This window comes from Limanda limanda, chromosome 2 (assembly GCF_963576545.1).
Source record: "Limanda limanda chromosome 2, fLimLim1.1, whole genome shotgun sequence".
Classification (NCBI taxonomy): Eukaryota; Metazoa; Chordata; class Actinopteri; order Pleuronectiformes; family Pleuronectidae; genus Limanda; species Limanda limanda.
This window is the reverse complement of record NC_083637.1, coordinates 13,262,637-13,290,510: the sequence shown is the minus strand read 5'-3', so window position 1 is coordinate 13,290,510 and position 27,874 is coordinate 13,262,637. Positions and strand designations below refer to the sequence as shown.

At 41.4% G+C, this 27,874-nt stretch overlaps 4 protein-coding genes across 4 annotated transcripts; 2 read left to right on the top strand and 2 right to left on the bottom strand.

Annotated features, from left to right (window-relative positions):
• Positions 1-846: 846 nt before the first annotated feature.
• LOC132997932 (uncharacterized protein C4orf54 homolog) lies at positions 847-4,848 on the bottom strand. Its single transcript, XM_061067488.1, has 2 exons — positions 2,264-4,848; positions 847-2,188 (listed from the first exon to the last, which is right to left on the bottom strand). Exons 1-2 carry the CDS (start codon positions 4,846-4,848, stop codon positions 847-849), a joined length of 3,927 nt encoding a protein of 1,308 aa, XP_060923471.1.
• Positions 4,849-13,678: 8,830 nt separating this feature from the next.
• Positions 13,679-17,372, top strand: LOC133021607 (leucine-rich repeat LGI family member 2-like). Its single transcript, XM_061088524.1, has 8 exons — positions 13,679-13,854; positions 14,069-14,140; positions 14,275-14,346; positions 14,907-14,978; positions 15,097-15,168; positions 15,584-15,753; positions 16,185-16,349; positions 16,537-17,372. The coding sequence occupies exons 1-8, from the start codon at positions 13,679-13,681 to the stop codon at positions 17,370-17,372; spliced, it is 1,635 nt and encodes a 544-aa protein (XP_060944507.1).
• Positions 17,373-19,033: 1,661 nt separating this feature from the next.
• On the top strand, positions 19,034-24,322 carry LOC133021597 (coiled-coil domain-containing protein 149-like). The gene is made up of 12 exons (XM_061088513.1): positions 19,034-19,197; positions 20,102-20,263; positions 20,384-20,422; positions 20,660-20,767; positions 20,916-21,032; positions 21,457-21,629; positions 21,883-21,955; positions 22,067-22,151; positions 22,245-22,392; positions 22,518-22,594; positions 22,940-23,005; positions 23,300-24,322. The coding sequence occupies exons 1-12, from the start codon at positions 19,147-19,149 to the stop codon at positions 23,929-23,931; spliced, it is 1,731 nt and encodes a 576-aa protein (XP_060944496.1). The 5' UTR covers positions 19,034-19,146; the 3' UTR covers positions 23,932-24,322.
• A 699-nt stretch (positions 24,323-25,021) lies between these two features.
• LOC133021587 (extracellular superoxide dismutase [Cu-Zn]-like) lies at positions 25,022-27,188 on the bottom strand. The gene is made up of 2 exons (XM_061088501.1): positions 27,070-27,188; positions 25,022-26,440 (listed from the first exon to the last, which is right to left on the bottom strand). The coding sequence occupies exons 1-2, from the start codon at positions 27,081-27,083 to the stop codon at positions 25,798-25,800; spliced, it is 657 nt and encodes a 218-aa protein (XP_060944484.1). The 5' UTR covers positions 27,084-27,188; the 3' UTR covers positions 25,022-25,797.
• Between the last annotated feature and the right edge of the window lie 686 nt (positions 27,189-27,874).

The window sequence follows — 27,874 nt, the reverse complement described above, 5'->3', positions numbered from 1 at the left end:
GAAAAGGGATCTCAACCAACTTGGTGTGAGCCGCGGCTGAACATCCAATCTCCCAGCGAGACCGGCCTGAGCTCAGTGGAGTAAGGTTACCTGTCAAGAAGCTCCAGCATGTCTATTAACACTGACATACCACTGCTGCAGCGTCCACGCCAGACTTCTGATTTAGCAGCTTTTACAACACAAAAAGTAACAACAAAAAAGCTCATGTAAAGGTTTCTGGAGTATATCAGTACCTTTGTGCAGCTATTTGTGTCTATTCCAAAACTGGATTGTAGAAAATCTGGATTGTGTGCTGCATTGTCCGCCTCATATTAATTTCATTGAGGGTTTAGATGCAAATGTAACTTGGTTTCATACCTTAAAATTGTTCTTAATACAACTTAAGTTACTCATACTGTACTTGATTAACATTCGATGCTATCAAACTACTTTTTCCATTTCTAAAGGTGATACTTAAACAACTGCAACTTGAATTACGATGGCTTACACAACTGAATATCTTTCTCTAGTTCGACAGTGCATTTGTCTGCAAGATTTCAAAAAACGTTAAAATCGGGAAATATGTTAAAAACGTAATCTACTGACAAATCTGGAACCCCTTGTTGTTCATTATAGACTCATTAGATATTACACCTGAGGAGTCAGATATCTGAATTCTGCTGACGTACCTCTAAAACTTACATTCCCAAAATGTTAGTTTTTCTTGAATTTAATCTCTGTGTTTTTTGTTTTTGTTTCTAGTTCTTTCTACTGTGTCTGTTCTGTTTAGAAGGGATCTACAGTTGTGTTCATCATCCAAAAGTGGAACTTGTGCGAGCTTACATGGATGATGAGGCGTTTCCTTGGTCACCGATGCTCCACTACAAAGCTCATCGTTGTTCCGTCAAAGGAAGGAGGGGCGATGATTCTTGGACCTTGTTGCGTCGTGATGCTGATGACCGGCTTCCTGTCTGAGCTCGCTCCGCCTCCTCTGCTGGTCAAGTGTCCCAAACTCACAGGTAGCTGCAGCGGCCCCTGCGGAGGAGCCCCCCCCGTCGCAGTGTAATACACGCTCTCCGCACCTGTCGTGTTCGTTTCCAGCCTCGGACTTCTGGCGTTTTTCATCTTGTACCCGCCTGCCTCCTCGGACTGGCACGGCGACTGTGGCGGCGCGGCCTGAGCCTGGAGAGTTGGCGAGGGGATGAAGCTCGGGTAGATCATGTAGCTGGGGGCGAACGCTCCTGGGGTCAATGTCAGGGGGGACAAGCAGAGAGGCACAGGGGTGACAGGGGATGCTGGTGAATGGGTCATGGGTACGTCCACATAATGGCCTGTCTCGGGGTCAAACAGTCGCTTGGTGGTGGCCTGTATGGGAGTGTCCACCATGTAATAATGTCCTGTCGTGGGGTCCAAAAGCATCTTGCGCTGGGTCTGTGGGCCGGCCTCCCTGATGGAAGACGCAGTGGGGGAGAAGCACAACACCTGCTGGGGGGATTGCGGCCCTGTCGTGGTTGCCGCTGCAGGGTGATGGTAGATGCTCGCAGCCGGGTACTCCATGATTAACGGTGACCTTTTCCGCTCAGGTATGTTGCCGTCACCTGTGTGGGCTTGACTCCCCTCCTTTGAGAGTTTGATTTCACTCGTGTACCCCATCCCCGGGATGGTTAGGTAGTTCTCGGAGTCTGGGCAGCCCTGTGTGACAGTGGGATTAGTGGGAATGATTTTGACCTTTCCCTGCTGCACCTGGACGTGTTTCGGGGGCTCGATTCTCACCGACAGTGGAGCCGCCGGTGCCCGGGAGCTTTTCATAGTCGACGATGTTTGCGGCGCAGAGCTTTGTGGAATAGAGTTCCTGACTGAACTGATGCTGACACGTGCCTGGTTGCCGTTGCCGAGATGAAGGACGCTTTTATTGCTAAATGTTTGACTCTGCTGGGATTGTGTTTTAAAAGTGTCATTGTTAAATGGGACCGCAATTACATCTGTTTCTGTGACCTGAGGCATCCTGTTGGTGTTCTGGGCCTCCAGATGTTCTCCTTCCTGCTCTTCTCTGGCTATAAACGAGCGCACGTGACTTTCAGTGATGGGCTGTGGAGCTTGAGTTTTACGCTTCCATTCGTTTCTATCGAACACATAGAGCTGCTCCATGGTTTTGACTGCAGCTCTCAGCTTCTCTATCGCAGCCTGCTTTGGTATCGTGGGCTCGTTTCTCCACTCCGCCGGCTCCCCTGGGACGTGCCTCTGCTTTGTCAGTTTGGTTTCGGCGTTGGGTTGGATGTCTGACGGGTCAGCGTGTGGCTGCTTGGAAACGCTAGGTTGCACCCTGCTCGTCACGCAATGGGATGGTGCATGTTCACTTTGAGCTATGTCACATGTCTCCGTGTGGGTCTGTGACCCCTCGGTTGCCTGTGATTTAACATTTGTCTTCACAGAGTGAAATTTGATCACAATCGGAGATGGTGATAACTGTTTCACTGGCTCCGTTTTGCCCTTTTCCTCAAGTTTATCCGCTGCTGTGGTACCTTTACTCTCACTATTATCCAGGGACACAAAGCGATATGAGCTTTTTACCAGTTTACGCACATCCCTGACACGATATATCGGCATTTGAAACTTGCATTTGGTGTCTCTTATGTCTCTGACTGTGAAGGTTGGCATTTTATCCGTGGCAGATACAATGTGGCATTTAGCTTCTCCTGCTGCCCTGAGCGTGTTGACAGAGTTGTAACTTATTTTAGGGGTTAACAGGCTGGCAATATTCAATGTGCAACCTTTATTCTCTTTCACGGTTCTCAGGCGTATTTTGAACTCAGGCGGTTTCCCCCCCTTTCCAATTTCATCTTTTTCAAAGTTCTGCAGGCCGGCCGCTGTGCCTGAGGCAGGTGTGTGGCTCATGTCTTCTGCAGAACCCTTCTCTTTTGAGTGAAGCTGGTAGCTTGGAACAAAAAGCAGTTTTGTCAGCATGCTGCTGGTGTCTAATCCTTCCTTTGCTGCGGGCTCAGCCTCCTTCACCGGTTCTGGCTCATCTGCTTTCAGTGAATTGAATGCACTGCTCTCACTGTGGTTGAGTGATGACTTTGGACACTCATGTTGTCCCTTTTCTGACTCCTCTGGGGCTCTGTTGGTTCTCAGTTCGTCGGCAGAACCACAGGAACTGGGTCTGCTGCCCTCCATGTGCTGATCATCAACACTCAGTCCTGAGCCCGACTCTGAGCTTTGTCTTTGCAGGCCTCTTCCCAGGCTCCTCTGCCTGTCACGGATCAGTCTGTCGCCCCTCTCCATTTCGCGCTCCTTCTCAAACTGCATCTTCTTGGAAATCACGTTTTTCAACAAACTTGATGCAAAAACGGCTCTTTTGTGCGTGTCCCCCGGGCTCTCGGTGAGATGACACTGCATGTCACACCCTGATCTGTCCTCGGTGGATCGTGGGTTCTTAGAGCATTTTGGACGCCTGGTGCCTTCAGGAGCTTCAACATTACAGTGGAAGTTCAGCGTCACTCCTCGCTGCTCTGGCTGCACTGGATCTTTCACTTGGATCTTTTTGCTGGAAGCTTGTTGAAAAGTCGTCCTCTTGTTCAGTGCGTACATTTTGCTTTGGGGTGATTTCGTGTCTGCAGTGGACTCATCGTGTCTCTTACTCTCCACAGTGTTCTTCATTTCCAGTGTTGCACTGGACGTCTTGTGCGCAATTACGCTGCGCTCTCCCCCCCGGGATATGTTTCCATAATTCCAGTCCACGTAGGCTGACCATTTATTTAGCCCGTATTCCGACATGGAGGACTCGCTGGAGGTGCTAAGATTAATGGCATCGAAGTATGGACATGCCAGACTGCGGAAAGACTTGGCGGTTAAATTACGCACCTCTTTATCCGCGTCATCCAGCTCGCTAATGGAGCTGGAGGCTCCGCTCGAATACTCATTCCGTCTCAGTTTGGTCGCAAGGTGCTGACGTCCCGGCGCGGGGATGAAATATGGGTTCCTGTCGCTCAGGGGCCCGGCTCTGGCTCCGGGGCCAACAAACGAGAAGTGGCTCTCCGGGACCCTGACCTGCTCGGGCACTGCTCTGGACGTGGCTTTTATGGAGAGATGGATTTTCCCAGTATTTGCGTCTCCGCTTTGGAGTTTGTTGCACAGGCTTTCATCAGAGCTGGCGCACAGATCACTTTCCTCCTGCTCGGTGCTGACAGCCGCCCCCCCCAGATTAGCCCCCGGGTTGCCCTGGCTCCTGCCCTCCACGACCAGGGTCCCCTCCTGCGTCTCATCGCTCTCAAACGACGCGTAATCCACAAAGGAGTAGACCAGGTTGTCGTCCTCGAACTCCCAGCAGGTGCCGCGGCCCGGGTCGTAGTCCACGTCGTGGTCCAGCTCGGTCAGCTGGATCTCGTGTGTGGTGATGTAGTGGGACTCGTCCTCCACGGTGTCCGAGCCGCTGTGGTCGGACGGCACGCCGCTGGCCCCGTCGTCCGACTCGGTCTTGCTGTTCAGGTACATGTCGGTGTACTGGAGCTCGTCCACATGCTCGCTGCAGTCGCTCGGGTCGAGCTCGTCCTGGAGCTCGTCCTGGATCTCTGAGCCCTGGTCGGAGTCTGGAAGTCGGGTCTCCGGGGGGGGCTCACCCTGCTCGTCCCCGGTGCCCTGCTTCGAGCCGTCGCTTTTGATGACAGACAGCTGGTTCCCCTCGCCGGTAAAAGTCACTTTCACAGTTTTTGCGCTCTCCGGTTTCATGTCCAGATCCACATAGTTGGACTCGTGGCCTTTAATGTCCTCCAGCTCCGTCTTCTTCTTGTTGTCCCCCTTGTCCCCTGGCAGCAGCTTCCTGTGAAGTCCGGTGTCATGGAGGTAAGTGAGAGTTTCCTCCGCTGCTTCCATTTAGTCCGGTCTCACCGTCCGGTGGTCCTCGTCTACGATGTTAACCTGACACAGGACGGAAAACTCTGCGGACTGGAGGGACAGGGGAGGACGGAGGGCGAGGAGGGCGAGTGGGTGAGAGAGAGAGAGAAAGAGAGAGTGGGTGAGTGGGTGAGAGAGAGCGAGAGAGTAAGGGAGGGAGAGAGGGTGAGAGAGAGCGAGAGAGTAAGGGAGGGAGGGAGAGAGTGTGTGTGTATGTTTGTTAGGTAAGAGAGAGAGAGAAGGGGTGTGGGTGAGGGAGAGAGAGAGTGAGGTAAAGAGAGAGAAAGTGTGTGTGAAAGGGAGAGAAAGAGAGGGTGTGTGTGTGTGTGAGGGGAGGGAGAGAGAGGTAAAGTGTGAGGGAGAGAGAGAGAGAGAGAGAGAGAGAGAGAGAGAGAGAGAGAGATGGGGGAGTCCCAAGGAAAATCCCATGATGATTTGTCATGTGTCTTGTATTTTGTTTAACCTTTAAAGTTTTATGTCAGATTTAATGAAAGTAACCGGATTCAGATTCAGCACCTTCACGGATGAACAGCTCCTCTATTACAATCTATTACGGGATTTTCACTGAAACAACAGCAGTTGACGGAGCTTTAGTTCTCACTACTAATTATAATAACATTATTTTTCAGTTTGACGTTTTGCTTGTGATGTTTGATATTCAGTGTTTTTTTTTTATCGTGAATAAGTATTGTTGTGAAATTTGCAATAAAAATAATTCTTAATTTCATGTTTTGTATGATTCAATAGTCACAAGAATTATTGTAATGAAATCCATGCTATTTAAACCATGTGTTTTTGGACCGCAATGGAAGTACCCATATAGTCTGGTGTTCCTAATAAAATGCTCAATGGGTTAGATAAGTAGAAAATAGATACATATATAGATATAGATGTAATTTACAATCTGCCGTTTTCTACATAAATGGAAACATACTACTTATTTGTGTTTATTTTTACTAAAGATAATTAATAATAATTTAATGTATTATTCATTAATTACTGTAAGCACTTTTAGTTCTTGTCAAGTTACACATTTTTTTTTCTGAGGATAATAAATGTACTGACTGCGAGCTGGTTCTTCCCTCAAAAAAAGAGAGATTTAATATCCAGGGGGAAAAATGAATAGTTACTCATATTGGCACAAACAGTATTTGTGGAAACAAGATTGCGTCACTGTGCTGCCCACTCACTGAACATCCGTCTTCCATTGATGGAGAGAAACATTCACCAGCTGCTGCCAGTCAGCTTAAAGAATTTACTATAACTTCATCCATTCATATGCTTTTGTAGCACAAGGTTTCTCTCAGTATTTCCTCTCCACAGCTCAGTCCAGCTCCTAACCACCGGGCTGAAGTGGGGCTTGTTAAATGTTGGACAAAAGAGAAATGGCCATCAGGAAGAAAGACAATAAACCATCTATCATGCATATTAAAAATACAGCTTCTGCAGCTCTGTCTGCGTTGAGGACACAAGTGTTGTTTCTGGACTGGGCCCCATGAGTGGTGGTATGCAGCCGGGAGGGGTTGGGCCGACAGTTGCTCCGTGTGGAGGGCACACTGACAGGGATATCAAGGACAGAGGCCACCAGTAGAAAGCCTTTGTCCCCCTCAAATCCCACTTTTATCCCCAGTGTCAATAACATGGTGTAACCTCTTCTAAATATTGTTTCTGGCAGTGGTGGAAGCAAGTGTATTATTATTATTATAGTTTATGGGAGGTCGGTGTTTTGTTTCTTTATACTTTTAAGTAATGTTTATACTGAATTATATACTTTATACTTATGCTCCACTTTCTGATGGAGATATTTCACTTTTCGCAAAGCTACAAAAATGTGTTTTCTCTAGTTACAAGTCATGTTATGCAATATAAGTATCATTAGATAACTAATCAAGGCCTATTATCATATTCAAGGTGGCTTTGATTTGTTAGCTGTTCCACCAAAGATACATTTCCTTTCTAAATTTCCAACTTGTTCAATTTGAGCAGAAATATCAAAGATTATAGAAGTCCAGAAAAAGGCTGTGACCCCTATTTTGGGAACCACTGGACAGAAATATTATGAACTGTATATGAAGCAGTAGAAACTATAGCACCACTGCAGCCACTTACAGTGAAAGTACTCATGCATCAATATTAATAACCTAATAATGTAAGATAAACAAGGCAATGCATTTTTATTTATGAAGCACATTTCAAGGCGCTGCACAAGGGAAATTAAAAAACAACACTATAAGAAATTAATTTATAGCTTTTTAAAGCACACATTATAACAAATATTCAAGCAAAATATACACTAAAGTACTTACATACTCTTCACTTAAATAGAATTAATGTGGTGTATTTGTGTCTCCACAATTTTGTGTTCATATATTTACTTATATTTACTCGTATGAAGCATATATCTATAGCCTGTATTGCATCGACCACCCAGCAAAGACAAACAGCAGTAAACTAAAGGTCATGAGTCATGGTTGGATTTCATGCCGACAACTGATACTGTTATCACATTACATAACATTACTTCGATACTAACATACATATATTTTGGTTAAATGTATAGTGCTGGTATCTACAAGTATTTCCTCTTTTACAATCTCAAAGTGATGAAACATCAAAATTACTTTCATGAATATATGATTACTATATAAATACCTTTGTAATGACAGTGCTGCTGAGAACACAGGGAAAATATGGGTATTTATTTCCTCAAATTGGGCAGATAAAGTTTTAAATCTTTCTGTGCAAAACCATGACTCACACACTCACACGCACACTCACACACACACCGGGTGTACTGGCCTCCTCAAAGCTGATAAAATTAGGCAGCTATTTAAAATGGGGACACCACTCACACAAGCACGTTGAGATCAGTTTCTTACAGTGGCCACATTAAAACAGCAGGTGTTAAATCATGAGCACCATTTATCAACACCATGAGATCTCCATTTTCTCCTCTGACACCCAGTTTTATTCTTCGGTGGCTGACGTGCAGACTCTGAAACATTCAAGCTTCTATTGTTTGTTAGGTTGAAATCTACAGAGGACTTGGACGTGGCAGGCAACAGGGGATGATGAAGCACGAGCAGATGGACAAGCAGGTAGAACTGGTGACAGAGCTTTAAAATAAACGTAGCTGTAGCTTTTGTACCATTAGTGATGGTTGAACAATGTGGTGGAGCTTCTGCAGAAGGATCCTGAGTACTGGAGGACCTAACCCTGACCCTCAAAGCAAGTCTTTACCATCTAAACGGCCTTTTAAAAAGAAAAATTAGGACAAAATGACTTAACTTTCACACATTATCCTCATTCCATAAGGTTTCTCCTTAAAAGGGTCCTCACAAAGACATAGAAGAGACGTAGACAAACACGCAGCACACGAGGGAAAAGAAAACAAAAGAAACCCATTAGGAATAAAGGGTGGTGACAACATAACCCTGTGTTTTCAAGCTGCTCTCTCAGCCTCACACTTCACATGTTGATACAGATCAGTGATCACTGAGAATTGATACCTGCTCTAAAAATAAGTGGGTGGGAAGTGAAGGACGTGCCGAGCAGTAGCACGACACGTCTTCCTGCGTTAACAAGTGTTGGTTTGACAGCCACAGACATTCAGAGTTGAAATTAACTCCATTTGGTAAACTCTTAAATAGGCCACTGTACATTCAAATTACATTTATGTAAAAATAAAAATGAATATACAGAATGTGAACTTATAGAATTACTAGTAACTTTAACTCAAATAAATGTGACAGTAAATGTATTAAAATGGCACAAAATGTATGTATTTATTTATTAAAATTAAACATAAATAAATTACCTTAGTAATGAACACCAGTAGTTAAATGGCCACAGAATAAGGAAATGTCAAAATGAATATGGTGAATCTTTTCTCACAGTCTCAACTGAACATTTACTGTCAAACCTGGGGTTTTATGTGAGTATAACTTGAATAGGAGCTGCAACCAGGCTAATACAGATAATAACAGTAAATTAAACTTTGAGTTTACATCACACTGATGTGATCAAATCACCTGATGAGCCTCGTGTGGTTTTTGCGTCCAATCCTCTGATATAATACTCTATGTGAAAGTCATAAATTGAATCGCTGGTCCAAATATGACAAGGGTTAGAGCTACTTAAAGAGAAAAGGGTGAAACCTTCCAGTGGGGTACTATCTCATATTAAGAAGGAACATTTAAAGGTTATTTGAAATATAGGAGAGTGCCCTGAGGTATAAATTACACAAGTAATGTTGAACACAGGCTTCTCGACGCGTTAGATTCCTCTGTTTGTTTTTTGTGTGCGGCCGCACCATCTAGCAGAGTTTCTGATCCCGACCTCTGAACTCTTCTGCAGCTTCTGAGAGGGAACTGGAGAAGTCTGAGAGCTGGAGCACCTGCTGTGAACCAGTCACCAGCAGCCAGACCCTGCACTTCTCCAGGTTACCCCCTCAACCCACAGCCCACCACCCCCCGACTCCATGGTTTGAAGGGTAAAAGGTCATCTTCGGATTTGAAAGTGTCAGATCGGAGCTGGTTTACTGGATGTGAGGGATTTAGAGCGTCACCCGAAACCACGGATAATGACAATTCACTTAGGGACGATTCATGATCACTGTGTGTTACTGAGTCCCTGCTGGATTTCTAAATATCACAAATGTGAAGACATGAGTCATTTTTTTCATGAAGCCTAAAAGTTATTTTATCATACTGGAAAGCTTAATTAGTGTCAAGTGAGATTTTGTTATCCAGGCCAGTCAGACATCATAAAGTTTGTGCACAATATGACCTTTCCTCTGACTACAGCAGCTGGAACAAACATAATCAAATGTCTATGAATAGATGGTCTCACACAGATTGTCAAGTCCTTCATGAATTTACCACTTTTAAATAAGACAGTCGTTGTAAAGGGTTTGTAAGATGCAACAATGTGCTTTATTAATGTTTCATTAATGCCTTTTAGACCTAAGATATTTTCATTGGACCATTTACTGTTTGACAACAAGCTGCAGAGGCTTTGGACCAAAAACACATTAAATTATGACTAAATGTACCTTAATTGTATAACTTCATACTAATTTACAACTGCTGACTCGTTGTCTTATCATCACAAACATGTCTCTTAATGATATTTATGATATTACCACTGTCTCAATGCTTTTCTTTCCGCTCAAATAAAAATCTTTGAGAGTTAAACATATTACAAACAGCTTATAATGACATTATTAACAATTATGAAAGGTTCACAAATGTTTTATAACTCACATTTCATTAATTACCTATCAATTACTTAATAAGAATAATGATATATGATGCCTGATTACAAAGTAGTATAATTTACTTTAGAGTTAAAATTAACCAGCAACCTCAATACCACCATCAGATAGCAGTAACGTTTTAGTAGTATACATCTGACACACAGGGGTTTTCAAAAATATTTGTGCAGTAGCTGAAGTGAAATTGTTTTTATTGGATATCAGAGTACATGGCACCAACCTTTTAAACTGACCTGTAGTCTGACGGCTTATTTGACTTTATTAGGAGATGGTTTCAGTTACAGCAGAGTTGTGCTGAGTAATACTACTCCACACTTTGAGTTGTTTTACAAGTGTAACTCTATGAGGAGAAGATGCCATATAGACAGAATTTATTCAAATAAATTTCTTGTGCATCTATGTCATGGGGAGCCTTGTTTAATTTGACACAACATCGGTAATTCATCTTATAAAAGCAGCATATATAAACATTATACATGTTATACAAGACAGTATTCGTTAGCAGAGATAAGGTGACTTTCTTTTTAATGTACAGCAGTTTTGACTCCTCCCACGTAGACATATATTTGTCAATAGCAGCATTGATATCAATAAATCTTCTATCAACCAAATTATAGTGTGATGTCAGCAAATATCTCTATATGGCGGATAAACACTAAACACTAAAGTTACATGTTACCAGCTTATCTGTCAATTAAGAACAAGAACATAAGAAACTATTATCTTTAATGTCAAAACATGGCCGACTGTCATACAAATGTCTTTCATTGCTCTGGTTTCTATTTTTCCATTTTTTCCAGAGATTATTTTTTGCACAATCTATTTCGAAGTGACACTGTCAAAAGATTTTTGACTTAACAAAAGATTCACAGCTCAATTTTGCATTTTTTGCATGTAGTTGTATAGACACTGAGCAAAATGCAATAATATGACACCCACTGTGTCAAGGGTCAAATACTTGAAAAATGTGTACAACGGTGTTTCCAGATCGTTAAACACATCTTCTTCATTGTCTAGAAAGAAGTGGCGAGGAGATGTTTGCTGTGGCGTCATCTGGTTTCAGCGTGCACGTGTCTCAAGTGTTTCGGGGGTTTACTATAACCTAAATACAGCAATGCTCCATGTGGAGCTGTCAAGAATTATGCCAGCAATGGCAGACATGTACGGTTGCTCCCTTCGGGGTATTTGGTTTCACTCATGCTCACTGACCACTGGTCGTCCAGCAAAGGTCAGCACCTTGTTAGGGTTCGGCTGCGACAACTTACAACACTATTGTTGAGAGAATACTTCATTCGACCAAATGTTGTGTTGTGTTTCACTTTGAAAACAGAGAAAATGTAGTGGTGAAATTAATTTATTAGCCATGTGATAGAACTGTGATACACCAACTATTTTAAATTGAGTTATTCAATTTTGTAATTTTTTTAAGAAACAGGCCAATGATCAGACTTTGCATAAGTTATTTTGTACAAAAGATTAAATTCGGGCAGATGTACATACTCAACCATTTTACTAGAATTTAAATTAAAAACACCCATGTTCATAATAACACAATCCTCAAGTGTCTTCATAACTTTATTTACTGTATGTTTGATTTAATAGTTTAATAATAATTTAATAGTTGATTCCAACAATTACTAAATTAATGTTAATGTAATTGTTGGATTCACAACTCCAATCTAATAAAAAATGTTGACTGAACTAAAATAAGACAATCAAAAAAAGTTTAATACTAAATACATTTTAGAAGAAATACACGTGTGTACTATTATTCTTAATGACATTATGATTTTATTATACAATATAAAATACAAAATGCTGCACAACTTACATGTTATTTTTAGTAAAAGTCTAGTTAAAACATGCTGATGGTTTTAAAATAAATCACCTTTCCTATGTTAATGTCAGGCGTCCACACCACTCCAAAGTTTTCAAGGCCCTTAAACAAAGACTTTTGGAAACGCTGCAGACTTTGTCTTAGTTTGAAAACTACAGGAGCTTTAGTCTGGACAGGCAGAAACTGAGACTTTTCTAAACACACACACATTTGCTTCCTGATTGCAGCTTATCACTCAGGACTTGACCACCAGCAGTAAATGCACTTCATTACTAAGACTTAGTCTAAGTACCAGTTCCACATCGTCGCTGGTCCAATAAAAGAAATCCGTTCTGTTTCTCCTAAGTAGTATTTACTGCAACCAAGCAACCAACTGTAAATAGAAACTGCTCCATGTGTACACTGGCATACGCATAACCAGTGTACGTGAATGGTCACTTGATACGGAGCTTATTTCTGATACAGAGCTCAAACACTTGTCTGGACGTTGATTGCTTTTGTTTTTAAAACTGTTTTATAGTGAAACACACTAGTGTGATCGCAGCCTGTGGATGTTGTGAAGTCCAGACACCTCACACCATCTGGGGGTCATGGTTACGTCAGGGCTGATCAGAGCTGCGGCCATCTTGATTTATAAATATGCCGAAAGGCAAACAGATTTTCAGGGAGGAGCAACCGGAGCGGCCAGCGAAACACAGATCAGAGCGTCTGGGATCAGGACACAAACACAAGGGGAGTGTCTCCACACTCTGCTTTGGACATCATGTGACTCTGGATCATTACATGGAACATTGCTGTGAAGAAACACATGTGTTTACAGAACATTAGATAATTTAAAAAGGTTATATAATCAAATTTTGAAGATTCAATATTATATACAGTGATAGCACAGTGAGGCGGGTAAAGACACAATTGATCAGCATCAGAGTTGTAAAATGTTGTTGTTGTTTATCAAGGGTTTGTCGTTATCTGCTCAGAAAGAAGAGTTTAAAAGCACAACCTCCAAAAAATCCTTCTTTAAACCTAAAAGATTAATGATGTGACATCTATTGTGATGATTATTGATATAGAATTATTATTTTTTTATCTTGATTTAATAATTTTGCCGTATTGACCATTGCTGTACTAAATAAACTGTTATTTGTTGACAGAAACACTTGGGGTTTTGGTTATCAGCAGCTGCTCTCTAGTGGTAAACACAAGCAACTACACACGTAGACCACTGCACCATTGTATGATGGATCAGTGAACACAATGTTTTCAGTGCATAGCCCAACCCCATTTGATCAGAACTGGATAATGGAGCTGACACATTATTAGAAAACATATCTAATTTCTTTAAAGGTTCAACATCTGAATCACCAAATCCTGCACATGGGGGTTGTAGCTCAATATGAATCAGCCCATAATTCAGTGGTAATGTAACTCATCATACCCTATGATAACAGTTATAAGTGTACCATTCTTGTTAAGTGTTAATTGTGTGTTATTTGTGTGTGTCTCTGTGTGTGTCCTCCATAATAACATCTAGCGTTGCGATCAGTGTGCAGCGTAGGAGGCAGCCCTCAGTGCTGCAGCCTGTGTCAGCCTGTGTCAGGAGTTTCCTCCACACTGCTGCATACTGATGTCGTCCAGGCAGATGAAATAAGCTGCTGCCGTCGCTCCTGTATCACTGCTCTTCACGCTCCAGACGAGACATGACATCGGCCGGGCAGAGGCTCCTGGTGCTTCTCACACTTCTCTGCATTAGTGGGGCAGCTGAATCAAAGAGGAATTTCAAATGTCCTTCAGGATGTGCCTGCTCCAAGGAGACCATCATCTGTGTCGGTCCGGCTCACATGCCCAGGACCATACCCAGCGACATCAACTCACTGTGAGTTTCCACAACACAGTGCTTCTTCAGTATGAGTGTGTTTCTTTTATTTATTATAGCAGGACACAGTCAATGGTGCTTTCAAGGAGAGGGGTTCTGTCGCTGCTGTGCTGCAGAGTGGGCTGTCAGTGGGTTCTGCTCCAGACTGATGAGGTGAGATGTCCCGTTCAGTCAGAGTTGGACTTTGATTAGTGTTTGTGTCTCGTCCCAACAGGAGCATGGTGAATGGATCCATCCCTGAAATCACAGAGGGCATGTTCGCTCTCATGCCTTCTCTTCAGCTGCTGTAAGTGCACTCTGTGAAACGTGAAACCTCCATCAATTCAGTGGATGACAGTGGTTAACTGGATTAGTAATAATAGTTTATCAATAATAAACCTGTTTATGAGTTTCGGGTTTCTTTTTTTTGTTTTTTCACAGGCTTTTAAATGCAAATTCTTTGACCACAATTAAAGATGATGCTTTCTCTGGTCTCCCACATCTAGAATACTTGTGAGTATTATTCAATACTGCTTTTTTAATTGAAACATGCAAAATGACATGCATTTTTTGCATTATTACAAGAGTTAAAGAACTATTGTGTTTTCCATCCGCTTGTAAATACATCTGCACATCACGTGTACTCCCAGTATCCAAGTAACGTCCCAGTCAGAGGCAGCTATGATCAAACACTTGCCACATATTAGCCTAGGCCTATACCAGGCATAGACATACAAAAATAAATGTTCTGATATCTATAATAATAATGATGATCAACCTTATTTATGTAGCTGCTTTAAAAACAGAGTTTAAAAGTGCTTTGACAGAAAAGCAAAAACGTTGAAGTGTTGGAAATCAAAGACGTGTTCAAATTACATATATAAACATAAGATTACGTCGCATAAAAACGTGATCAGATAAAAACAGTAAAGTTGCAGGTTGATATAGGGTAAAAGACGACATCACATTGAAAGCACAGCTGTCTTATCCACACATAAACATGACATAATGTGTAAAATCATTTTCTTCTTGCTGTTCCACAATACTAAACGTTCTTCTTGTTTATTGAGCAGATTCATCGAAGGCAACAAGATTGAAACAATCACCAAAAATTCCTTGCGTGGTCTACGAGATTTGACTCATCTGTAAGTCACTTATCATTCCCTGAAACGATTGATGCGTTAAACTCCCGGTGAACAGATGATGTCACAGAGCAGTGACAGCAGAGTGTGTTTCTCTTCTTGTGTTTCCTGCGTCTCTCAGCTCTCTCGCCAACAACAAGATGAGCTTTCTGCCAAGAGATCTTTTTTTTGACTTGGATTCATTGCTGGAACTGTGAGTAAGCAGTTGGTACCGTCAGCAGTGTGTGTGTGTGTGTGTGTGTGTGTGCTGACTAATTATTTGTTTATTTTTGTTCCTGCACAGTTAAAATGTTTAACAGGGAAGGGTTTATCCTGTAGAATGCGAATGTCATTTGGATTAATAGGTGTAATGTTTTTGGATGGATGGATGGATGGATGGATGGATGGATGGATGGATGGATGGATGGATGGATGGATGGATGGATGGATGGATGGATGGATGGATGGATGGATAGGTAGATCTCACTGAACTGTCCTGAGGCTTCGTGCCTTCTCAATCTTTCCCTCTCATCAATATAGAAACAAATGTTTCATGTTTCACTGTTTACTCCAGTAAATGTGTCCAAACTCGTTCTGTAAATGTGGATTCCCTCTCTGCCGTGTCTCAGGGATCTACGAGGCAACTCTTTCCAGTGCAGCTGTGAGAACAAATGGCTGATGACGTGGCTGAAAAACACAAACGCCACAGTGTCGGATGTCTTCTGTGCAGGGTCCAGTGATATGAAGGGCAAACGGCTCCGCGACCTTCCAATTCCACCGGGCGGGTGCATGTCCACAGGTAAAAATGACGAGTGCAACGAGAAAGAAAGAAAGAATCAATAAAAGTGTTGAATAAATAAACAGGATGCTACCGTGCACCATTCTGCACTCAAGCAGACGACAGTATTACAGTCTCATCTGATTATTAACAGAGGAAGAACCAAATGTCAGTTCATTCCTATATAAAACTGTTAAATATAGTATAAATACAATTATTATTAACCCAAAAGGATTTTCTTCGCTCATGTAAACACACACGAGTCAGTTAGTTATGAATGATATTAGGAAGTCCAATGAATTAACTTCAAATTATTAAAACCAATTTTCAACCATTCTGTATGACTGCTCCGACTGTACAGCTTGTAAATGTAGTTTCAGTAGTTAGTTCCTGATTGTTTCACTCAGTCAGCTGATTGACTGACAGCTGCTGTTTGTGTCTGCGACTCACAGACTTTGTGCGTCATCAGTCCATTCCCATTCAGTCCATGTCAGCAGACATCTTCTCCTTTAAAGAGGACATCTATGTGGCGATGGCTGCTCCCAACACCAACAGCTGCGTGGTCATGGAGTGGGATCACATCGAAATGAACTTCAGAAAATTTGACAATATCACAGGTTTGCCCAAACACACTCTAAATCATTGTTTTTTTAAAAATACATATTTTGTATTTTTGTAAAATCAGCACATCTCGTCAAAAGACCAAAACCAACATATTCAAAGTCTGATTAAGCGTATTCCCTTTGCTTGTAAATAGTCAATATAAATGTGATTTTCTCTGCTAACAACCTCTTTTTCTCGCAGGGAAGTCGGTTGTTGGATGTAAGTCGGTCCTGATCGACAACCACGTCCTGATAATTGTCACCCAGCTCTTTGGTGGATCCCACATTTATAAGTTTGACGAACAACAAAACAAGTTCACCAAGTTTCAAACGATTGAAGTCTTCAACATCTCCAAGCCGAATGACATCGAGGTCTTCCAAATGGACGGTGATTGGTATTTTGTGATTGTGGACAGCTCAAAGGCTGGACTGTCCACTCTGTACAAGTGGATCGACCAGCCAGACCGTAATGAAACTGGTTTTAACTCCTACCAGTTTCTCCACGAGTGGTTTCGCGATACGGACGCTGAGTTTGTTCAAGTGGACGGGAAGTCCTACCTCATCTTAGCCAGTCGATCTCAGTCACCTGTCATCTACCTGTGGAACAAAAGCTCCCTGAAGTTCATTCTCCATGGTGAGATTCAGAATGTGGAAGATGTGGTGGCGGTCAAAGCGTTTCGGGAGGACGGAGAGTTGTACCTGGCAACGACCTGCTACATCGGGGACTCCAAAATCCTCAAATGGACCAATAAGCTGTTCACGGAGGTGCAAGCTCTGCCGTCTCGAGGAGCCATGGTCCTCCAGCCGTTCTCCTTCAGAGACAGACACTACCTCGCCCTCGGCAGCGACTACTCCTTTACACAGATCTACCTCTGGGACGCGACGACCAAAACCTTTCACAAGTTCAAGGACATTTACGTGCAATCGCCTCGGTCGTTTACAGTCGTGACCACAGACCGCAGGAATTTCATCTTCTCTTCCAGCTTCAAGGGCAAATCCATGGTTTTTGAGCATATTACTGTCGATTTGAGCCTATAGTCCCTCACAAAAAACACAGCTACTGACATTTTGAGTTGATCGCCCCAATCAACACTGTGTTTATGCCACAACGTTTCCAAGAGTCTCAAACACTGTATTATGCTCCTTATGCAGCCGCCAGATATATCTTGTTTGAGACAACAACAAAATTTGCAAGTTTCTACAACTCATGCATTTTTATCAATTAATAATCGACTCTCAAACAGCTAACTAAAAACTGACAGAAATGCCAACCTTTGCAATGTTAACAGCATGAATATATACGGGCCGCCAGATATATCTTGTTTGAGACAACAACAAAATTTGCAAGTTTCTACAACTCATGCATTTTTATCAATTAATAATCGACTCTCAAACAGCTAACTAAAAACTGACAGAAATGCCAACCTTTGCAATGTTAACAGCATGAATATATACGGGCCATGGCTCTGCCCCACTCAGAACCAAACGGAACAAAACACAGATTTCTGTGCCGTGTGAAATTTGTTTGGCTCGACCACTGCAAGCAAGACTGTTGCCCCTAAAATGCTTTGTACTCTTGAAGTGAGGTGATTTGTTTTGGAACAACAGAAATGTCGAAGCCATCTCCTCCCAGTGTGACTATTGCATGAAACAGACATTTTCTTATTAACAAAATAACCGCAGTATTGACTAAAAATGCAATTATAACCAGCTTCTGTATGAACAGAGTGCCTGATTAGTGGCAAAATGAAATGTAATCACTCCTGATTCCTATGCAAAATCTATACAAATATTAAGTGTTGCTACAATCATGAGGTCTTGTGCTGCTGTATGACTTGAATGCATTTATATAGTTGTATGCCAAAAAACATCTTCTCTCTTTTTACTAACATTTTTCATTTATCTTAAAGAATATTAACACTGTTTGCCTTGGAATATAACAGAGGGATCGCTGCCTGCTGCAGAAGCTGAAGCTTAAATGTGTTGCTGCCTGGAATTCGTATGAGGAACTAGAAAGTGGCAAGGGATGAACAATGCATATGAAATGTAATGAAATGAATAAAATGCTTTGAAAACATGACACATGTTGGTGAAACAGCTGGAGGTCAATTATACACCACCAAAGATGGAATCAGAAATAAAATGCATTTGAACTATAAAGAAGTTCTTTGTCTTATTACCAGACAGTTGAATGTAATTGTGAAACATCTAAAATGGAAAGAAATTGAACCCAATTAAAATGAATAAATTCATAATACGCAGAGTTTTAGTCTCATAATAAAATGAAATATCTTTAGCTTCTAATTTAATAGAGTTTTGTGTGCATATCCACTACACTTTTCTAGAAGCCTGCTGTGTATTGACTTTCATAAAACAGGCATTTATTTGTTTCTTCTTCGGTTTCATGGAATTCACATTTGTATCCCTAAATATTATTATCTGGTGGGATGGATATTATTCATTATTTTCTTATAAAGCCTACTTCTTTAATTTTGTTCTCAATATCATATTTACATGGGAGAAGCCATGTTGCTTCTCAGTTAACGTTTGGACAATGAGACTTCCACACAAATTTGGGTTATTCCCAGTTTTACGAGGGTCTGTAAATGCAGCCTGACGCCTCCGTGACGTCACAGGGCCCGGAAGTGATGCAGGTAGTCTGATAATCCGTTTATGATGATGCAGAATGTCCCTGAACACAACACGAGCCAACATGGGGATGGTTTGATCTGAAACTCACCTCGTGTTTTTATTTACTCGTTTTTATTTATTTAACGTTATCGTGATTATTATCTCTGTGACGGGGAGCGACATGGATCCGTCCAGGAGGAGTGAGAGTGACTGGCAGGGGCTGATCAACGAGGTGAGACTGGAGCACTGAGGTTATTCCCACTGTAACCCGCTCTCATCATGTACATGCAACAAATATATAAAAACACTATCATCTACCTGTATATTCTCTGCGAATATAAAATGTAATATCCAGGTTAGATTGAGCAAACATCACCCTGTGTGTGAGATGTGTACACAAGGAAGTGGGTTTGTCCTCCTCTTCCCTGCACCTGCAGAATCCAGAGTCTGATACAAATAGCATGCACCCCACTGTAGGAGTATTGGCAATACATTATTTGTAATGCATAAATAATACAATCCACAGATGACTGATGTGGAAAGTTTTTTTACTCAAATACTGCCCCGGTTTCTCAGATGTGTGTATTTATGGTTTCCTTTGTCTTCCATAAAGTAAACATTAATTTAATCACTGGGTGTTTTGAGAATATGTCATTTTCCACATTTACTTTTTCGAAAAAAAAACACCTAATGAATTAATCGAGATAATAATCGTCTCTAAGATGGAGATACACGTTACTTTGCAGAGTACAACTTTAAAAACACAACATATGATCACGAGATGAAATATAATACTTTGTACCAGATTGAGCAATGGTAGAAATAATATATTAATAATCACAATTAATTTTGTGTCATAACGCCTTTCAAGACACAGAACCTTATAATGCATCATATATAAACACACAAGAGAGTATTTGTAATAGTTACAATTAGTAGTCTGCTGACATGAATTATGTACTTTTACTAAGATAAAGGATAAGAATACAACATGGATATCGACCTCAACAGATGCCATGACAAACATCACCTGAAGGGGATCCTATACACCTAATAATGCTTATTGTTTCTCTGGTTTTAGTCTAATCATTCACTGTTCACATATCAGGACCTTTAACATCTCTTTCCTCGTGCAGTTTGTAATTTGCAAGCGTAAACTGGAGAGCAAGAAAGAGGCTCTCCTGATTCTGTCGAAGGAGCTGGACACGTGTCAGCAGGAGAGGGATCAGTACAAGCTGATGGCCAACCAGCTCCGCGAGCGGCACCAGGGCCTGAAGAAGAAGTACCGAGAGCTCATCGTAAGACTTCTGCGCTCATCTATCATCTGTGGGCTCATGGCAGCAAAATGTAAAATGTCCACTATTGAATTGTAAATAGGTGACATTTACTGACAGCGTCTTTGTTTTTATATCTGATAGGATGGAGATCTCTCTCTGCCTCCTGAGAAAAGAAATCAAGTGAGTGATTTGCTTTGTACATCACTGTCACTATAAAAAAACAAACTAGTACTTCAACAGTATTTGTGTACATCAGTAATGATCATTGATCTACTCTTTATTTTTGACCCTATAACCCAATTATGACACTTGTGACTAGTTTTTACTCAGCACTTTCTCCCTGGATAATGAATCTAACATCTGGACAAACACTGGAGTTTTTAATCTAACGTGACATCGTGTCTTCATCTTCTTCAGGTGAATTTGGCTCAGTTACTCACGGACTCCAGAGAGAAAAGTCATAAGCTCTCTGAGGAGGTGAAGGAGCTGAAACAGCGACTGGTGGAATCCCAGGGAGATAACAAGGTACCAGCCCCTGTCAAATTAGTTTATAATATATGTTAATTTCACTGTGTGTCTTTTTTAATCTTGAATACATCTCTAACATGTCCAGTTATGAATTACTTAAAGGCATGGAGGAAAAAGACCGTTTGTGTGTTTCTTATTCCTGCAGCTGCTCCGAATGACCATCACCAAACAGAGGCTGGGAGACGAGGAGGTCGGAGCTCGACACTTTCCGGCACACGAGCGAGAGGATCTGGTCCAACAGTTAGAAAGAGCCAGAGAACAGGTGACGACTGAGGCTGGCTGCGCTGATCGCTCTTCTGTCTTTGGTTTTTAATCAGAATAATTCCGGGATATGATATACTGCAACTCTAGGATGGTTTTATTGTCTGTGAGGCTAAAAGCTAAAAGGACAGATCTGCAGGCTCAGGATAGTTGATTTCTTTGAATTCTGTTGTAATAAATCTTTGATCCTTTTGTTTTATAGTCCATAATAATATAAACTAGTAAAGAATTAGTAAAATGTACTTGTTATTGTTTAAAGAATCATCAACATGCGTTTTTCCACCATTTCGATTTTAGCAAATACTAAAACACATCTGCTCGTGTGTCCAGCTCAAAGCAAATTAGCAAACAAAATATTAAACATGGACAGAAAATGTACCGAGCTCTGTGTAGATTTAGATGTGTTGTTTTTTGTGTTGCTGTAGAACGAGGTGCTGGAGCTCAGTGTGAAGTCGCTCACTGACGAGCTGCAGGACGTCCGAGCAGAGCGAGACGTGTTCCAGCAGAAGGCTCATCGTCTCAATGTGGAAATGAACCACATCGTGGGAAATGATGAGATCCGGTTTCTCGACATTGATGCACTCTGCATGGAGAACAGGTTTGTTACTGCTTTTACTTTTATATGTAATGTATGATATTTGAGTATTTCTGTATTATGTATCTAAGAGAGTTTAGCAGTGTCTACGGGTAAAGGAACAATCTCCAGGTCTGACACTTTGTTATCCCAGTGATACTCGACTAGTGCAATTAGATTTGACTCAATCATAACTTAATGTGTGAGCTGACTCGTGATAGAACTCTTGAGGTCCGATGATTTCTGATTAATGTTGATATTGAAACATTTTCTGCAGGTATTTGCATGAGCGCCTCACTCAACTCCAGAAGGAGGTCAACTTGCTCAAAACAAATCTGATGAAGTACAAGGTAGCTGCATTTAAATAAGAAAATTCTCAATTCCATGAAATCCTTTTTAAAGGAAAACAATAGTCCTTATTTTCTACATATGCTCAATAATCTATACTTCCTTGATCTCAGAGTGCCCTGGAGTGTCGGAAAAACTCTACAATCGGAGGAAAAGCCAACAGCAGCGCTCTGACAGGAGTGCTCTCTGCCAAACAAGGTAAGAGGTTCATACGTTTTAAAACCATATTACTGCAGTTTGAAGAATGTCTTAAAAAAGTTTAGCTGAACTGTCACTGATGTGTGTGTGCAGTGAAGGAATTGTTGCTCTCTGAAGAAAACGGCTGCAGTTTACCGGTGACTCCTCAGTCCATCTCAGACCTCAAGTCTCTGGCCACAGCTCTGCTGGAAACCATTCATGAGAAGAACATGGTCATCCAGCACCAGCGGCAAATCAATAAGTACTGATATCAACTAGCATCAATTTTATCTTGATGCTAGAGTAATACATTCTTTTTTAGTTTCTAATTTGTATATGAACATATAACTTGAATCCTACCGCGGAACTTACTTGTTCCTTCATTAGGATTCTTGGAAATCGAGTAGCGGAGCTGGAGAAGAAACTTAAAGCACTTGAGATGTCGGGATTATGGAGGCTGCCAGGTGGATATATAATAGTCTTAATATATTAAGACTATTAAATAAATACACATATGTACATATTCTGAACAATAATTCATCTGTGCTATCATTTTCTTTGGCCTTCTGCTTCTGGCTTCCTGAAGGCCTGACTTATAATGTATCTCTGGGAATTTATGGTGGTAGGTTCTTCTATTAACTTTCAACCTCTAAAATCTTCATCTTTATCGTCCCTCATGTCTCATCTACGTTGCATTCAATTTACTCATCTACATCCAATTGAACCGCATCAGATATTAGTATACAGATGACAACATGTTGAGAACTGTCATATAGGAGCTAACTTAGTGTCATACTTTGTACTGACAGGAGGAAAAGAGGCCGTCATCCTGAACCCTCAGCCGGTGGAGTCACCACAGTCTCCTGCACAGGACGGTGAGTAGACAGTTCACAAGCCAGATCAAGGCTGGACAAAGGAGGGAAGACCACACATGAGTTTTCACTAAGAATAAGGTCATTTAAAGAAATAAAAATGGAAATATAGATATAGACATTAAAGATTATAGTTTATGAAGTGTCAGATCAGGTGAGGTGAATCTTCCTGAGCACCAAACTCCGTTCAGGCCCCGGCAGCGAGAGGCCTCCTCAGAGAGGGGTCTTCACACAATCTTTATCCATCTGTACTTAAACTGTATTTCCTGAATGTCATTCTTCTGTCTACACTTACAGCTGATAAAGGACCTGAAGACAAACCTGCCGAGCAGCAGATCTCCCCAGAGGTTCCAGACCAAGACAGTGAAAAACCCGAAGCATCAGATCTTCATGAAGAGGCCCCGCTGCCGTCCAGCGAGGAGACGTCCCCACAGAAGCCTTCGCACCAGTCGGCCGATGAAGAGCCAGCCAGCCCTCAGATGGAAAAGCCAAACAAAGACACACAGATCGCCGTGGATTTAGCTGCTTTAACACAGGAAGAGGAGTTACTGAGCGATTCCCTTACCTCTGTGACGGATGTGAATGCACCTCGTCCGTCAGACCACGACACACAACTGAATTTACACAACTCCGCCCCGATAGGAGGAGGAGAGTCGGATGAAGCTAAAACTGTTGAAACTGAGTGTGCTATCATAGAGGAAGACACTGTCGAAGCTGAGTGTGCTATCACAGAGGAAGACACTGACAAATCTGAGTGTGCTATCCCAGAGGAAGACACTGTCGAAGCTGAGTGTGCTATCATAGAGGAAGACATTCACGTTGCTTCCTCCTCCGCTGCCGCTGGTGTGAAGCAGCAGGACGTTGCCGCGCCAACCAAGCAGGCGGAGCTTTCAGATGAGACTGATGTTTGTGTCAGTCAGGAAGTCTGACGTCTTCCAGGAGCCGCTTACAGGTTGCCGAGCATCACGAGAAAGTGTAACAATGGTAATTACTAAATATTAATTTATAATTTAACGATACTTAATTTATTTGTATTAATAATGAGGATTACAAATGAGAATTTAGCTGCCAGGCTGAAAAGACTGTCTATAATTGTGTTGTCAGTGGCCCATGCATGAAAGTTCATGGTTGTCTACAGTCCTGATTACATCACTATATGTTTCTCTCTTTCCACTAAAGACATTTGTAGAAAAGAAATGTGTTCACACAGTTAACACTTACATTGATATTATATCCCTTAGAATGTTAATCAAGCCTAAGAAATAAGTGATTATTCTAATTGTGCTTTCATGTATTCCAACCTTTGAACCTGATGAATTACATTACTGAATTACTACATGACCAACAGAATGTGAACGACTCAATGTGAGTCTTAAACACCTCATTTTCAAGACTTTGGACATTAATTTGCTGCTGTAATGTGCTGAACTCTTCCAGGAGAGATTTCCACAAGAGCCTGGCTCAAGAGATTTAGCCGGGGAATTAGTGAGGTTAGGCAATGATGTGGGATTTTATCCAAAAACTTGTTGTTTTGAGGTCAGATCTCTGAAAGCTAAGTCATGTCCTTCTGCATACAACTTGTATAACACCAGTTCTTTCAGGACCTCCCTTTGTACTCAGTGGACTTGTTGTGTTGAAACAGGGAAATATTTTCCCCCAAAATGTTGGCACAAGAGTGGGAGCTGAACAAACTGTGCCAGAGGTGTAAAGTGGAGGATCTGTGAAGTAGTAAACAAGGACTGTCGACGATGAGGCGTGAAGAATTAGAATTGTCTGCATTTGATTATAAAATGTCGGCCTCACTGTGCGTCAGCTAAGCTCTTCAGACTCAGAGTCTGAATTCAAACACCAGAGAAGGATAATGTAATTTGTTTTAGTTTTCTGAAGAAGAACAAACATTCCTGCTATGGGTTGATCTTCAGCAGAAGCTTGTGGGTTTTCCAACTCGGCCCATGCTTTACCATTGATTTAAAAAAAAACCTGCCCGATGTTATTGATTGCTATATCAACATCCAACTGTAGAGAACAAAATTTAAGCCATTTATTTCATTCACTCAAACATAATAGAAACAATTCTGGTGTAACACACTGGAGCCACATAGATTACCAGCACTAATGTCTCACCTGTGCTTTTGTGTATCGTATACGTGTTAAATGTGAACAAATACATCATATATTTGTGGAAAATAAACGATTTTCAACTACTGCCTTTGGGAAAACAGTTTTGTATGCAGTACAAATGAGATACTATAGAATATAGGATTTGATATATTGTGTTCTCTGAAAATATAGGTTAAAAGAGACATATTATTATATTATTATTTCACGTTTTTTATGTTGTTACTTCAAAAGGTTTAGTCTAATGGTCAGAAAACGAATCAATTTCCTCAGTGTCCATTGCATGATTGATCTCTTTCTTTATCTGGCTTTGTTTGGGGGGTGGGACTAACCACAAGGGGTGTATTATGAAAATGTAGGGGATTGTGTCACATGACATCAAGGAAGTATAGGCCCAGTATGTAACAATATGTAAATCAGACTCTTATGTGAGGTTTTATAAAAGGAATCTAACTTAGAAAAGTCATGAAAAAACCCAACAATGATACATCCTCTGGGAACCATGAATTTCTGTATCTTATTTATTTTCAATCCATCAAAAGTGTTGTTCCAACCAAAATTGTATGGCATTGAGTTAAGAATATTGTTGTTTCCAGTACATTTGATAATCAGACACAGAATACAACACAAAGGCAACATCTGTGAAATGATTTACAGTATGTACCGTGACTGTGGCACTAATTTCCACTCAGCAGATTGTTTTGAAGCTGCTCGTGATACATATTCCACAGAGTAGCTGGGTAAATCGCAATAACACAACAACCAATCCTCCGACCTGCATTTCCATTCAGCAGGCTGCCCTCGTCTCCACCGAGGCCCAAGTCATCCATCTTTTCGTGCACCACCACGGCTCTTCCAATCACCGACAGCCCTCCGAACAGCGTAGCCTCCAATTCCATTAACATGTGGATTTTTCCTTCCTGGGGTTGAAAGTTCCCAAAGTCCCCCGGGTGGTTTGGATGATTCACATCAGTCGGATTGTAGTGGCCACCGGCGTCTTTACATTCGTGGCCCAGGTCACCGTACTGGTGGATGTGCACGGCTCTGTGCGACTCTGGAGTGACATCCGTGGGGAAACCTTTGAGCCGGAGGATGACATTGAGTTTTCCGTCAGGGTGATCCTGTTTGAACAGCACATGGCCGTACACTCTGGGCACGCCGTCCGGCAGTGAGTTGATGGGTCTTAGTTTGCAGGCTGCATACATGGTGCCGTTTTGCATCGTGACCTCTGGTGGGGCCAAAATGTTAGGGTCACCTGAGACACATTGTTGACGGACAGCCAGCAGAACAAACAGAGCAGCCCCCAACAAATTCTCTGACCTGAAAAAATAGTACAATTATTAGCACATTGCGTCAAATTAATAAACTTTAGATATTTTTTGCATGAAAATAAGCAATTTATGTAAAAGCAGCAACAACGTTGTACAGAAAGTTATATGTAAAAAGTCTTGAATAACTTAACACTGACCTATTGTCTGAAATATGCAAACAAATATCAAAAACATGGGATCATTGCATGTTTTTATGTAAAATATGAGTCTAAAATTAAAAAAAACTAGGAACATTACTATATATCATTTCAATTTCTTTACAACCTACTTTGATAAAAGTTCAGTGAAAAGTGCAATATTTCCATCAGAGGAAAAGTAAAACCCAGCAGACATGTTTATCTGCTAAAAAAATGTCCTTGGGCTGTTTTCCAACCTGACATCCTGTTGTAAAGGATCCAATGTCCCAGTGCACATCACGCTTACCTCTCTACTGACACAACTATTTAAACTGGATACACACAAACAGAATATTAACAGTACTTTATAATTCTCCATGTGAAAGAATGGGCTGAATGAACAGATGCTTTTAGTGCAGGCTGCTTTTACCACGAGAAAAACACGTTCTTATCCTGTAAAGAGAGTTGATTAAACCGAAGCTTGAGTTCAGAGTCCTCTTACCTGTGTAAACGCATTGTCACAAAATAAATAAAGATTCTGGAAAAGCTGGAAGTGTTTGTGGTTTCTCTGCTGCTGGAGCCGTGTCTCAGTTTATACTCTGAATATGTTTCATAAAAGTCTTGTATAAGAGTGAGGGGGCGTTACTTTGCTGAGGGTGGAGCAGATCAGCAGATCCACACAGAACACAGAGGCTGTCAAGGTTTTTCCCCCATTATTTATCTGTTTGCTTTTCTCTGAATGTGGTGCAGAACATTGTTTTTTACTTTGAGGCCCATAAAAAACACGTTTTTTATAGACCTCAAAGCTTATCATTTTCCATGATTAGCTGGTTAAAGAAACTATCGCAAAAGAATCGCATTATTGAAAAATTGAATGATGACGAATAAGCCAGACCAACCTCCCTTGGGACCCTGGTGGTTTCATAATTTTCCAAGACATGCACTAACGGATCAGTTCTCAGAGTTTAAATGATTAGCTGGTTAATTGGTTAAATTAATGATTAATAGAAAAGTGATAAGCAACAAACAAAGAAAATCCAACCTAGACCCGGCCTCCAAATTTTTAAATGTATTCAATTGTTATCTTTGCATGGAAACCATTTGTTTTTTATGTTGGCCAGAAAAAACAATTTCAACTTGATAACTTGGGCTAATTCTGGCTCATTTTGACAGGGGATCAATGGATAAATAATTGTCAGTTGCACTGATCATGATAAGAACCAATGGTGGCAGCCTCACAGCACTTCTATGATTGATGTCTTGACGTGACAGAAAATTAAGGGAAGCAGTTTGATGAAAGCAAAGTA